General features: G+C 36.3%; 1 protein-coding gene across 16 annotated transcripts in view; it reads right to left on the bottom strand.

Annotated features, from left to right (window-relative positions):
- Positions 1-15494, bottom strand: part of FUT8 (fucosyltransferase 8) — a 306694-nt gene that overhangs the window by 80489 nt on the left and 210711 nt on the right. For all 16 annotated transcript variants that reach the window (XM_053224571.1, XM_027065934.2, XM_053224574.1 and 13 more), the window contains one exon: positions 11618-11732. In XM_053224571.1, coding sequence (XP_053080546.1) covers positions 11618-11732 — 115 coding nt within the window. The remainder of the gene's footprint in view (positions 1-11617; positions 11733-15494) is intronic.

The following is a 15494-nucleotide window of genomic DNA, read 5'->3' as shown; positions in this document are numbered from 1 at the left end:
TGCTACAAAGGGCCATAGTTCGTTCTTTCTCATTGCCACGTAGTACTCCATTGTGTATATAAACCACAATTTCTTTATCCATTCATCAGTTGATGGACATTTAGGCTTCTTCCACAATTTTGCTATTGTTGAGAGTGCTGCTATAAACATTGAGGTACAAGTGCCCCTATGCATCAGTATTCCTGTATCCCCTGGGTAAATTCCTAGCAGTGCTACTGCTGGGTCATAGGGTAGGTCTATTTTTAATTTTTTGAGGAAAAAAATTTTTCCAGAGTGGAAAAATGTTTCCACTGTTTTCCAGAGTGGCTGCACCAATTTGCATTCCCACCAACAGTGCAAGAGGGTTCCCGTTTCTCCACATCCTCTCCAGCATCTATAGCTTCCTGATTTGTTCATTGTGGCTACTCTGACTGGCATGAGGTGATATGAGTGTGGTTTTTATTTTTATTTCCCTGATGAGGAGCGACGTTGAGCATCTTTTCATGTGCCTGTTGGCCATCCAGATGTCTTCTTTAGAGAAGTGTCTATTCATGTTTTCTGCCTGTTTCTTCACTGGATTATTTGTTTTTTGGGTGTGGAGTTTGGTGAGCTCTTTATAGATTTTGGATACTAGCCCTTTGTCTGATATGTCATTTGCAAATATCTTTTCCCATTCCGTTGGTTGCCTTTTAGTTTTGTTGATTGTTTCCTTTGCTGTGCAGAAGCTTTTTATCTTCATAAGGTCCCAATAGTTCATTTTTGCTTTTAATTCCCTGGCCTTTGGGGGTGTGTCAAGTAAGAAATTGCTGCAGCTGAGGTCAGAGAGGTCTTTTCCTGCTTTCTCCTCTAGGGTTTTGATAGTTTCCTCTCTCACATTCAGGTCCTTTATTATGGTGACTTTATGGAACATAATTGATGCAGATAATCAGAACTGACTGTAAATATTTCCTTAATACTTAATTTTGTATTTGTATTCCTTTTTATAAATGAGCGTGCCAAAAACCGTAGAGGTTTCAAGTCCAGCCCCCAAATCTGAATCCATCTCTGGTCAGTAGCCTCCCTCTTCCTTTCATGGGAGCCTTGCGACTCCCCAATTCTTGCCTTGCTGGAATTGAGACTGGAATTCTAAAAGATGAACCTCTGGCATGGGACTTGGTTTTCAAGATCAAAATCCCCAATTACAACACTATTCCTATGTGGAAACTGGACCTGCTTTAAGATTTGGAAAACTGCTTCTATAACAACATTGTGTATATTATAACCTAGAGCAGAGTCAAACTATAGTGAAATATGCCATTTCTTGGGGGGAAAAAGACATATTTCCAGAAATAGAAAACCACTGAGAAAATGGAATAACACTCAAAACAAGTAGATGCTGAGCTGATATACCTAAATTAAGTAAAATTTAAGTTCAAACTTATATTCAAAAAAATTTTAAAAAGACAAAATCTTTATTAGGTGTTTCTATCCTTGAAGATAAAATGGTTTGGGGGAGTAGCATCTAGAATGTCATCAGTTGCTCATTTTTTTCTAGGTAATAGTTGTTAAGAACTCATATGCATTCTTATACACCTCTACTAAGGAATGACATTTTAAAAGACTTTTCATTTTTATTTTTTTGAAAGAGACAGTGAGCACAAGTAGGAGAGGGGCAGAGGAAGAGAAAAAAGAGAATCTTAAGCAGGTTCCATAACCAGTGCAAAGCCTGATGGGGAGTTTGATCTCACTATGGTGAGATCATGACTTGAGCCAAAATTGGGTGCTTAACCAACTGAGCCATCCAGGTACCCCTAAAAGTCTTTCTTAAACTTATATTACACTGTATGTTAATTAAGTGGAATTTAAATAAAAACTTGGAAAAAATAAACAGAAATTAAACGCAAAAAACATAAATAAATAAAAGCCTTTCTTGCTGATAATTAAGAGGATATGGATATATATGTAAGGGTGCCTGGGTGGCTAAGTCGGTTAAGTGTCCAACTCTTGGATAGCAGGGAGCTCTATACTGACCGTGTAGAGCCTGCTTGAGATTCTCTCTCTCCCCCTTTCTCTCTCTCTGCTCCTCCCCCACTCGCTCCTGTGTGTGTGTGTGTGTGTGTGTGTGCTCGCGCGCACGCGGGTGTGTTCTCTCTCAGAATAAACATTAAAAAAAAGAAAAATGTTAACTTAAAAACAACAAACTGCTGGCAGAGTTGTGCTGACTACACTGCTGGGAATTTAAAAAGTTCCTCCATAATCATTAGGCATTTCAAAATATTTTTTAAACTCTTTCTAAGAAAACCTAGAATCCAAAATCAGACTTCGGCAAGGATTTTAATAGAAGGAACTAAATTTTTGATATACTGTATGTTATGCTAATAGTAAATTATATTATTTAATTAAGGTGAGTGACTTTTAACAGACTATTGCAAAAATGATATCCAAATTGAAAATGAATAAGTAAATGTGTTTATATGCATATGACATGATAATCTATGTAGAAAACCTGATGGAATCTACAAAAAAGCTACTAAAACTAGTGTATGAGTTTAACAAAGTTGCAGGACACAAGATCAATATACAAAAATCAGGCTTTTATATGTTGAGGTAGTTTCCTTCTATTCTTATTTTGTTCAGTGTTTTTATTATGAAAAGGAACTGAATTTTGTTGAATGCTTTTTCTGCATCAACTGAGGTGATGAGGTGGTTTTCTTCCTTTATTTTGTTGTGTAGCATATTATGGTGATCAATTTTCATGTGTTGAACCATCTTTGGATTCTAGGGACACATACACACAGCTGCCTGCCATGAGGTTGGGGTGGGGGGATGGGTAGATGCTCTGGAGCTAAGAGCCGAAATTAACCACAACTTAACAGTTAAAGCTTTCCTCCCCTGGAAGTTGTAAGCCTTCAACTGACTCCAGAGTTCCAAAACAGTTATGTCAGATAATTTCTGCCCATGCAACTGATGTCTAGGTGGGGGGACAGATTCTTGGTGCTTCCTACTCTGCCATTTCTCAGAATTCCTCCATAGATAATCTGTTTGAAATAACACATTAAAATGTGCATGGTAATCAGAGAAATTTGATCAATGAATGGTTATTTGATGATATTAAGGAAGTATTCTTACTATGCTTAGGTGTGATAATAGCATGTGATTATTTTTTGAAAAAGTATCTTTTAGATACTTTGTCTTTTAGAAACTCATTCTGAAATATTTACAAATAAAATGATAAAATATCTGGGATTTGCTTCAAAATGATCCCAGAGATGGTAAGGAGTGATGCCAGTATAGAAGAAACAAAACTGACCATGAACTGATAATTATTAAAGCTGGATAATGGGTATGGATAATGGGTACAAAGGGATTCACTAGTCTCTCACTTTTATATATGTTGAAATTTTCCATAATAAAAGTGGTTTTTTGTTTTGTTTCGTATCTTGTACCTTTTTTACTTAGATCTCTGGCCCTTAATAAAAGCTTTTTAAAAAGGAGTAATAAAAAAGCCTGTAGCAAAAATTAGTGTAATACAGACAGGTGGATTAGTAAAAAGATCCAAATAATGAGACAGAAATATAAACATCAAAACAAAACTTTGTAGGAATTGAAAAAAAAAATCATGTGTGTGTATGTGTATTTGAAGATAATTAATTCAAACATATTCTGAGAATGTTACTCAACTTTAAGCTTTCTGAGGGCAGACAACGTACTGTATCTGTTCATTCATCACTAAATCCTTAGCAATGTATCTAACGTGCAGTACATCCAAATACTTGTTGAATACACAAACAACTCAGTCAGACCTATGCTCTCACATGCAAGGGCTCTGTAAAATCTAAGAATTCAAAGTTTTTAATAATGCTTAGAAAACTACCTTTAATAAATTTTCTTTTTTTTCTTCTTTTTAAAAATATTTGTGGGGGGGGGGGGAGTAAGAGCACACGTGCAAGCGAGGGGCAGAAAGGAGGACAAAGGATCCTAAGCAAGCTCTATGTTGACAGCAGTGAGCCTGATTCGGGGCTTGAACTCACAAACCAGAGATCATGATCTGAGCTGAAATCCAATGCTTAACCCAACTGAGCCACCTAGGTGCCCCTCTTTCTTTCCTTCTTTGTCCTTAGTCAACTTCTAGTATAGCAAACCCCTCTTTCATTTTATGAAAGCTACCCTGGACACTGTATCTACTTACCACTTCTTGTTCTTTCCTCACTAAACCTATTTATATTTTTGTTCTTGGGAAAGATATTCTCTTTCTTAGTATACTCTTAAGTTGTTGTTCTGAGAAACTGTCTACTTTTCCCTATTTGACCTCTTAAAATAATAACTTCTTTCAAATGGGGAAGGTTCCTGGAAGTTTCTCCCTACTCCAGTTGTTTTAAATATTTAATTAACAATCTTAATACAGCTAAGCTAATGACTTTTCCTAATGAGTTACAAGTACTACTTTTGCCTTTACTTTTGGTTGTCATCCCTGTTGGGCAGAAATAAATGCTGTCTGATTCACTCAGTAGAACACACTCCACAACTCTGGGAACACCTGATGATGGGTTTGATCTCATTCATGGTCAGTACACTAGCAGAGAAATGGAAGTTTATAGTTATATTCTGGCCTTAAATCTATTTTGTCCTGTCAGAGAAAAATGTGTCTACATCCTGTATTGGAGGTAGGTTTGCCCACAGTCTGAAAAACATTTCAATAGCTTCAATAATGCATTCCTAGTGTGACCTGGCCACTTTCCATTTCATAGACCATCTACAGTTGCTGGCATCCAGGCAGGAAAAGAGAAATTGCTATTTCTCCAGTCAGTCTGTTATTTTTGAATGGAAAAAACAAACCTCTATCTTCCTTTAAAAAGTAAAATCGTTGTTGGGAATGCAAGCTAGTGCAGCCACTCTGGAAAACAATGTGGAGGTTCCTCAAAAAACTAAAAATAGAGCTACCCTACGACCCAGCAATTGCACTACTAGGCATTTATCCAAGGGATACAGGTGTGCTGTTTTGAAGGGACACATGCACCCCCATGTTTATAGCAGCACCATCAACAATGGCCAAAGTTTGGAAAGAGTCCAAATGTCCATCGATGGATGAACAGATAAATAAGATGTGGCATATATACACAACGGAGTATTACTCGGCAATCAAAACGAATGAAATCTTGCCATTTGTAACTATGTGGATGGAACTAGAGGGTATTATGCTAGGTTAAATTAGTCAGAGAAAGACAAAAATAATATGACTTCACTCATGAGGACTTTAAGAGACAAAACAGATGAACATAAGGGAAGCGGAAAAAATAATATAAAAACAGGGAGGGGGACGAAACAGAAGAGAGAGACTCATAAATATGGAGAACAAACTGAGGGTTACTGGAGGGGTTGTGGGAGGGGTGATGGGCTAAATGGGTAAGGGGCACTAAGGAATCTACTCCTGAAATCATTGTTGCACTAGATGCTAACTGATTTGGATGTAAATTTTAAAAAATAAAAAATAAAAAAAAAACATATAGGACTTAAAATTTATTAAATTAAATGGAAAAAAATAATAAAGGGACTGTATGGCAAGAGAAGGGAAAGTTAGTGAACTTAAAGAGAATGAAGAAAAATAGTGCCCACTACAGTGTGGGTTCAGTTAGGGAAGCAGAACCACTGTGAGTAATAGAAAACAGGATATTTGTTTTCACAGTAAAACTAAACAAGTATGGGACACACTGGGCAAGTAAGGATCAGAATGGATAAGGTAGAGAATTAAGAAAAACAACAACAAAAAACCTCCTCTCTGAAGCACTGGCATAAGTGGACACATCAGAACTTGCCAGAGAATCTCAGAAACCCAGCCCTGGCTAACTACCAGAATCAATCAGTGAAGGTGCATTGTGAAGTCTGTAGCAGGGTGAAGTCTGTAGAGGTGCTGTTTCTGAGTCTGGGTGGGCCTGAGGTCACTGTTGGTCAACAGTGCCAGGAAGTCAACAGAAAAAACTGTGAATATAGAGTGGGGTAAAGTGTGGCCAATGTTCACTCTGCTTCTCCAAGAGTTGCTGCTTCTGTTTCTCACAATTTATAGCCACAACAACCAACTGAGATGATGGCTTTGGCTTCCTTTCTGCCTCCCAAATCTTGTACAAATCCTTCTTTTGGTCAGCTACAACTAGGAAGCACACAGAGAGGCGTGCATGAGAAGTATATGTCTAGTTAAGCCAAGTTTACACAGTGAAAAAATACCATAATAAGCATGACAGAGAAAAAGATGGAAAATACAAAAAAAAAATGTAGAGGACATTTAAATTGAAGACTCATAAAGGAGAGAAGAGAAAGATTGGGTCAGAGGTAATATCTGAAAAGATTCTGATACCTTACAAAAATGTTCAATGACACAAATCCATCATACCAGGAGTTATAAGTAATTTTAAGGAAAAAAAATTAAATACATTCACAAGTTGGAACATCATAAAGAAATTGTAGCTCATCAAAAGCATGATGAAAAGCCTTATCTTTTTAATAGCACAAAGGAAAATATTGAATTGAAAGGTGACTTTTCAATGGCATCAATAAACACCAGAAAATGGTGAAATCATACTCTGAACATGCTGAAAGGAGAAAAAAAACACAATAGAAAAACAACAACGAAACTCTCAGTATCGAATTGTGTATGTCTTAAAAATACCCCTTGGGAATGACGATGCAGTGAAATACTTTTCAGACAAATAAAAGAGTAGCTGATCTTACTTTTAATGGCAATTGGAGCTATATACATAGTTTGTTAATATCTTGTGTTATTAAATTTTTTCTTAAAAAATAACAAAAAAATAAAATAGTTGTTCTCCATTTTCACATCTTTTACTTTTCTATGAAAAAAAGGAAAACTATTAACTTACCAATTTCCAGTAAAAGTCCTATTCACAACATAAACCAACAATGCCTCCAAACAAACAAAAATCTTTTACTATTTCTACTTTTTATACGTTTTATTTAGACTCCACTGAAAATGGGCCCAATATTGCTTAAATTGTCAACTTTGGATCTAGGTGGAATAAAAAAACATTCTGAACCATAAGACCAATAATTTCAAGTTAAACTGGCAAATGCCTTTTGCCACAGCTATGTGCCCTCACTAGCAGCTCTCACCACCACAGCTGCCAACTTCCAACTGTTCCAAACAAATTAAGAAACTAAAGTATCGTCATCTTTTTCATTGTGTTTGTTTAATATGAGCTGAGGAGAATTTAATATGAGCTGATTGGAAGCCACAAAGTAAATTCTAATAATGGTAATGAAAATAAAATCTCTAGACTTAAAAGCCTAGAAAAATGACATATTATGGCAAAATGTGGACTTATAATGAAAATATCAGCAATATGAAGTTTTTACAGTGAGCCTGTGTTTTATATCAGAAACTAGAAAAATATTTAAAAAACCAGCACTTTCTCTATTTGTTATGATTTATATAGCACACTAGTAAAGACCAGGACAAATGGTATTTAAAACAAGCCAATATTACATGTTCACTTTATGGATAAAGAACGTTTTACATAAACATACAGAAACCTAAGACGTGAAGAGAACTACTTGGTCCATTTTACTTGTTAGGATGTCCTTGGAACCACAGTAGAGGGGACAGCCATCTTGCCAGCGCAACCCAATGAAAAGCCCCTAGTAGTGTGCCAGAACGAATTGGAGGTCAACCAATCACCGAGCGACGGCACGACCTGACACGAAAAAGGCCCACCCAGACCTAAACCCGGAACTGCTGCAGCTTAAAAACCCCATCCCCACCACACCTGGGGGCGACTTCCCTGACTCCACTCGTCTCCTCTCCTCTCCTCTCCTCTCTCTCTCTCTCTCTCTCTCTCCCCCTCTCTCTCTCTCCCTGAGTCACAGAACCTCGCCCTAGACCTTAGTTCCCAAATAAAGCCTTTGACTGCTAAAATTTTTTAGCCTCTGACTCCTATCTTTACCCTGCCTTACGCCTGACCCTAACAACTTGAGCCTAATGGTATACCCAAGGTTGTCCTCAGTAAGATTACTATAGTCTTTTAGTCGCTTTTGTCTTTTTATCACATGCCATAAGGTCTTCAACTCTAAACAGAAAATAATTTTAACCAAGACAGCCATGAACTTTGTTCCACTGAAGTCTAGTTGCCATAAGTACTTCTTTTATTTTATAGTATCCTTTGTGAAACTGTTTCTCCCAAGTAAAACCAAGGTATAGGATAAATAAATGAAAATCTAAAATTGAGACTAAACTTGAAATACATGACTAAATCAAGCAGGATTTTCATGAGACATAATGATATTTGCTCAATTCAAAGGATTGGAGAGTTGCAAAAAGGGTTAGATTTAAAATGAAACCTATTATGGATTAAGAAGATGACTCAATCTAGGTTGTTGTTTTTTTCTTTTTTTTAACCAAGACTTGCATTACACCTTAAATAAATCAGAGTTTAGAAAAATACTTGTTGGTGATAATGAGAACTGATAATAAATTTCATCAGTATGAGTAAAAATCTAGTAAAACTGAAAATTCTTTCAACTGTCCAAACCAATCACTGAAGTAAATTATAAAATCATCTGAATGCAACAAAGTATTTAAATGCCTAAAATCTCCCAAACAGATTTAAACTATGAAAAACATTTGCTTTTATTGTTCCTTTTTCTTATTTATTTCCTAGTTACCTACAAATTATTATCATTCTTTATATAACTGCTGGCTGATAGTCCAAACAAAGAGAGCCTTCTAAAATCTCCATTAAGTTATATGAACAGCTTATTTTTATGTTGAATACAGGTATCAAAGTTCAAAGTTTTTTCTTTATCCCCCTTTTCAGATTTATTTTCTAGTACAATACTCAGTTGCTAAGCCCTGTGGAAGTCTTTCAGAATCTAAGTTGGTTAAGTAGCCTTTTTTTACAATAATATTTCACTTAAGGCAATAGTTTGGGAACACCAAAACATTTGAATACCAAGAAAGGTTATAACAGGAAAAAACGTAATCATTTTAAAAAGCATGTATAAATAGCTCACCTCATCTGATTAAACTCTCTAATCCATTAGTTAAACCAGTAACAAATCATTCTTTTCAAAGTAGCTGTTGTGCTTAGAAATACACTGGAAATAAAAATTCCAGTTAGAGAAAGCATTCCTTGCAAATGTATGTGTTTAATTTTGTTGGAATGGAAGAAAGGACGCTTATTCACCTCTATCCAAAGAAGGGAAAGAGTGAATGGCTGGCATTGTTAACCTCTAACAAATAGTATGTTAAAAATATAGTTCCTGACTTCAAAGAACTTTTAGACTAGATGGAAAAAATGATCACAGATATATTAAATAATTAAAGAAAAATCTTTTTCTAAAATATGTTTTTTCCTACTGAGATCTTCCCCATCTTCTTGAATATTAAAAACCATTTTTTCTTTTTCAATGGAAAAAAAAAGAGACCTGGCAAATAGCAATATTTGAAACTGAAAGTAAGGTCCAGCTGAAATGCTATTTTGCTATAGTCTAACAGATTAAAAAAGCCAATGTGGTTTTAAATTATTAGCATGATTTACAAGTAAAATTCTCTAATACAGAACCCCAGAAATCAGCACATACAGGATCAAATCTGCACTATAAGTAAAAGCACTTGGCCACTTAAAAAATCAAGAAAATAAAGCAGGTGGCAGGTACTTGTTATAGTGTGCAGACTAGACTATGACCAAATGATAGTTTAAATATAACTTTTGTTGAATACACATCTAATGAACATGTGGAAATGGAAGAAACTCAGAAACGACAGTTATTTCCATTTTAAATGAGGATGATAGTTGTGCACCACCAGCTGTTTACAGTTCACTGAATGAGGTTCTAGTTGATAGGAGATAATTACCTCTTCCCTACAGGAGGCAAGTGTTTCTCATTCTGCAGACACCTCTGATGAATGGTCATGGGAGTATGAGACTAAGACAGCATGCCAAGATCAGTTTGGTTTTTAATGATCTCTTTAAACACTTGATTTTCTATTTTTTCCTATTTAAGTGTAGGAAAATGTGTACCTTGAAATATGCAGGATTAAGTCACCAGCTATTATTTTGCTTTTACAAGACACTTTAACCTTAGAAGGAAAGCTGAATGATTATACACAGAAAGTATACCATCAATAGTTTTAGAAAAGGATGGGAACAGCTTTCAACTTGAAGCGTTGTGAAGTTACTTACTAATTCATTGTTTTCCCCATGACTATTCTAAGTTCCCTGTCAGTTAACAATGTGCCCATTATCCCAGTCATTTCAACTCTCCCCCACTTGGAAAGGCGTCTTAATTTTACCTTCCCAGTCTCTCTCAAATTTATCTCTTCACTTCCAATGCAAACTGCCACATACCTCCATTTTCTCACCTGCAGATGGTCCTCATCTCCTAAATGGTCTCCTTGCTTCTAGTCTCTTCCAATACTAATCCACTTCAGCCAAAATAATACCTTCAGATTAACAGCATCACTCTCATTATGCCACTCTTATGTGTAAAAAACCTTTCAAAAGCAAGTTGTGACTCCAAAATAGAAAAAGCTGATGGCATTTTAAGCAAAATGCCAAAATTTAAAAAGTAAATCAACACTGTTCTTACAAACATGTAAGACTGGGTATGCATATTAATAAGAGCTAGAAGAGGGGCGCCTGGGTGGCTTGGTCGGTTAAGCATCCGACTTCAGCTCAGGTCATGATCTCGTGGCTCCTGAGTTCGAGCCCCGTGTCGGGCTCTGTGCTGACATCTCAGAGTCTGGAGCCTGCTTCAGATTCTGTGTCTTTCTCTCTCTCTGCTGCTCTCCCACTCTCTCTTTCTCTCTCTCTCTCTCAAAAAATTAGATAAACATTAAATTTTTTTTTTTAAAAAAGAAAAGAGAACACAAAAGAACCCCGACGAGAATACATTTAAAAGGGTCTGGGACTTGGGGCTGTTTGTTGTTATAATGATGTTTATGCAACAAATAAAATCTTTCAGCAACCACTTGCTGCTTATGCATCATAAAGTGTTATTAACCTGCACCCAAGGACCTCTGCAATCTGGCTCCCAAACGTACCTTTTCAGTTTATTTTCCATCCCACCTGTTCATACTACCTAAAACCTCAGACAAACTAAAATATCTCATTTCTCATTGGGTTCCTGTCCTCCTCTTTCCCAGCTATGTATGGACCATTACTCATACACTCCAACTAGTACACTCTTTTCCATTTCTATGTGTCTAAATCCTATCTAGTTATCCTTTTCAGCTCAATTCAAATAGTATGTTTTCCACAAAGCTATTCCTGATAACTTTTCCACAAAGCTTATTCCTGACAAGCTATTCCTGAGCATTTCATCTGTATGTGTCACATAAAATGCAGCACTTCCTACTTTGCATTGTAGTGTGTGTGTGTGTGTGTGTGTGTGCCCGCACATACACGTGCATGTGCATGTGTATATGTGTGTGTGATAAGAATTAGCTCCCTTAAGGCAGGGACTTTGTTTTAGCCATCTTTGCACTGCAGACATAACATAGCATCTTTCTGAATAAATATGAAAAATGAGTAAATACTTTAAAAAAGCAAAGGGCTACGAAGACTAAAAACCAACAGCAACTCTTAGTCTTATTTATTATGATTTTCCTTCTTTTTTCACTCGTGTTTATTTCTTTACCTAATTTCCTTACCTGAAGATATGTTATTCTCCGTTGGACCAGCTCTGTCAGATCTTTGGCCTCTTTTTCCCGCCAATCACCTGCTCCATCTGTTTGACTGAGGTAGTATAGATCCGTCATTATAGACCTATTAAAACAAACAACATTTGGAGGTCTGACTTATTTGTACTTCCTCACAGGATTACACAAAGTCATAAGAAGAGAGTCAAATTCTTCAGAGATTGATGCTCACAGTGATACTGGTTCTCATCCTTTTCTATTAAGACTGTTAAACTCAGCAATTAGTCCCTCACATCCAAGATTCACTCCTATAGTAAATCTTCACTGTTGAGAAAAACATACTATTTTTCTCCAGGTCAGTCAGCTGCACTTATTTCCCAACACAGAGCACTACAAAGATCAAGGGGAAATGGAAAACCATAGCAAAGAAACAGGTCGATTAAGATAAGGGAGAGAAATAAGTTGGTGCCAGGATTTGAAGACTACATTTTTGTTCTGTCATTTCCTTCCTCCTCTTAAATTATCTCTTCATACATAAACACTCTGAGTGGTTGGAATAAAAGATAAGAGGAAAATTCTGACATAACCCTTTTTTTTCCAATGTTTATTTATTTGAGAGAGAAAGAGAGAGACTACCTGAGCCACCCAGGTGCCCCTGACATAACTCTTAAACAATGATCCAAACTAAGGCTCAGCTACCATTTTTCTGTAAAGGGACAGATAATAAATATTTCAGGATTTGTGGGCCTCTATTGCCTTTGTAGCAGGAAAGCCATCATAGACAATATGCAAATGAATGCATGTGCCTGTTTTCCCATAAAACTTTATTCACAAAAGCAGCCTATGGGCCAAATTTGGACCTTTGGGAGGTGCTTAGGTCATGAGGGTGGAACCCTCATGAATGGGATTAGTGCTTTTATAAAACACCCCACAGAACTCCCTAGGCCCTCCTACCATGTGAGGACAGATGGAGAGGGCACTGTTCATGAATAAGAAAACAGGTCCTCACCAGACACCAAATGTGCCAGCACCTTGATTTTGGACTTCCCAGGCTCCAGAACTGTGAGAGATAAATTTTTATTGTTTATAAATTACAGCCTTTGGTATTTTTGTTATAGCAGCCTGAACAGACTAAGACATTGCTATTTATGCTATAATGACTCTGAGAGTTGTTTCAGAGATTTTACCTTGTGTATGAAGAGTACCTACTAATAATTCTACAACCAAGAGAAAGTACTCATTGGGCATGGGTGCTAGGAATACGTGGTACTGAAGGCCAGTCAGAAATATGATCCAGTAGCCAGTGCCTTACAGCACACTGAAGAAGGGGACTGATCAGTAAGAACTCATTTAACAGATAATGAAACCAGCCCTCAACAATTGTGATTTACCCAGGAGTACATGGCATAGCCTCAGTTTTGTTATTCCCGGTTCTTAACTAGATGGTAAAGTACTTAATAACACGGTAAAGCATTTAATAACAAAGCACTGGCACCCCACAGGAAAAACTAAATTGTTATTTACTACCACAGAAAAGCATTAGAACTACACAAAATTAACAGAGAATACTTAATAATAGCTAGTGTCTTGAATAAAGCAACACTACTATGAATATACAAATAAAGATTAAAAATCATAGCCGTAGTTTAGAATACATCTAACTAATAGTGGAACAGCTTTGCACAATGCTTTGGAACAAAAGGGTCATCTGTGAAGCATTTTAGGCATTTGCTCAATGTACCAACATCAGCGATGCACAGGGCATTCCACAGCTTGACTATTTCCTTTTTGACCAGGGCAACAGTCAAATATGTAATGTTTTTTTTAATACTTATTATGCTCACCTAAGACTCTAAGCATTTTCAAAAAATTTTATTAAAGAGTAGTTGTAATGGGAAAAACCAAACCTACAATTTACTGCCTCCTTAACAAATTAACTTAGTCTTACACAATGGACAGAAGGTCAACTTTTAAGTTTTTTCAGATTATAAAACAGGCCCCTCTGGATTATTATGTAGCTTACAGTATTCTTTTATAGTTTTACTTTTACTAGGGGAAAAGTCACCACCTATATGAAATTGTATGAGTTGATCGTGGAAACATATAAGAAATCTTGGACTATAATGGTGTTGCAGGGCTCAGCTGGAAGTTTATTTAAATTATTTTCTCAATAACCTCTTCCTCATCACTCTCATCATGCTCATTATATTTTCCACTTTATAGGTTTCATTATATCCAAATGTGGTCCTTTGCTTTTTCCTGCCTTTCAGCTATGAGTGATCACAAAACCTGTTGTAAGCCTCAACTTTAAATAGGAGCACTCTTTGTGGAGATGTAGTACAGTGGGATAAATAACCAGTCTATCAGCAAATGCCAGTTGCAGGAAAAAAGGAAATTCAATATGCTTTCCATGGCTTTAACATTAAACCTACACATATCAATAGACAAATAGCACTACATTTCATTGACAATCATATGGCCTCAAGAGGGTAAAAACTACATTAGGTCTAATTTGGAGAGGAGAATTCTCTGAAATATCAAAATTGGCATGGTTATGCTTTCACATCATAGTAATCAAGCCATTCCTTAATCAGTGGGAATAAAAGCTAATTTGTGTCTTTTAATAAATTAGAAAACATAAAAATGTTTTTACCAAGTTATATCAGTATTAAGTCTTGGCAATTTATTTACATCCATCCCAATCTCTGTCAAGAAAGTGAGATAACCAAGCTCACACAGAACTAGAGGGCCATATACCCCCCCCCCAAAAAAAAAAGTACACTAATTTTTTATAATAACACAGTCAGTCTCAATATAAGTTGGTCTATTCCAGGAGTCAACTAAAATTAAACTTGATTTTTAAATCTTTTTTTCTTGGGGCACCTGGGTGGCTCAGTTGGTGGAGTGTCTGACTTCAGCTCAGGTCATGATCTCGCACTCCATGAGCTCTAGCCCCACATCAGGCTCTGTGCTAACAGCTCAGAGCCTGGAGCCCACTTTGGATTCGGTGCCTCCCTCTCTGCCCCCCGCCCCACACCCCACTTGCACTCTATTTTTTTCTCTCTCTCAAAAATAAATAAACATTAAAAAAAAATTTTAAATCTTTTTTTCTGGGCCTTCCCATTAGAGACCATGTAAGGAAGATAAGCTCAGGAAACAATCTTAAATGTATTTATTTTTAAAATTTTATTTAAATCCAAGCTAGTTAATATATAGTGTAATAATGATTTCAAGAGTAGAATTTAGTGATTCATCACTTACATATGACACCCAGTGTTCATCCCAACAAGTGCTCTCCTTAATGCCCATCACCCATTTAGCCCATTCCCCCACCGGACACCCCTCTAGCAACCTTCAGTTTGTTCTCTGTATTTAAGAGCCTCTTATGATTTCCCCCCCTCTCTTTTTTTATCTTATTTTTACCTTTCCCCTATGTTCATCTGTTTTGTTTATTAAATTCCACACGAGTGAGATTGTGTGGTATTTATCTTTCTCTGACTGACTTATTTCGCTTAGCATAATACACTCTAGTTCCATCCACATTGTTGCAAATGGCAATTTCATTCTTTTTGATCGCCAAGTACTATATGTATATGTATATATATGTATATATATGTACTATATGTATGTGTGTGTGTATATATATATATATATATATATATATATATATATATACACACACACACACACACACACACACACCACATCTTCTTTATCCATTCATCAGTCAATGGACATTTGGGCTCTTTCCATACTTTGGCTATTGTTGATAGTGCTGCTATAAACACTGGGGTGCATGTGCCTCTTCAAAACAGCACTCTTGTTTCCTTTGGGTAAATACCTAGTAGTGCAATTGCTGGGTCATAGGGTAGTTCTATTTTTAATTTTT

Source organism: Acinonyx jubatus, chromosome B3, assembly GCF_027475565.1.
Source record: "Acinonyx jubatus isolate Ajub_Pintada_27869175 chromosome B3, VMU_Ajub_asm_v1.0, whole genome shotgun sequence".
Taxonomy (NCBI): Eukaryota; Metazoa; Chordata; class Mammalia; order Carnivora; family Felidae; genus Acinonyx; species Acinonyx jubatus.
Note: the sequence above shows the minus strand (reverse complement) of the source record. Positions and strands in the feature narration are given on the sequence as shown.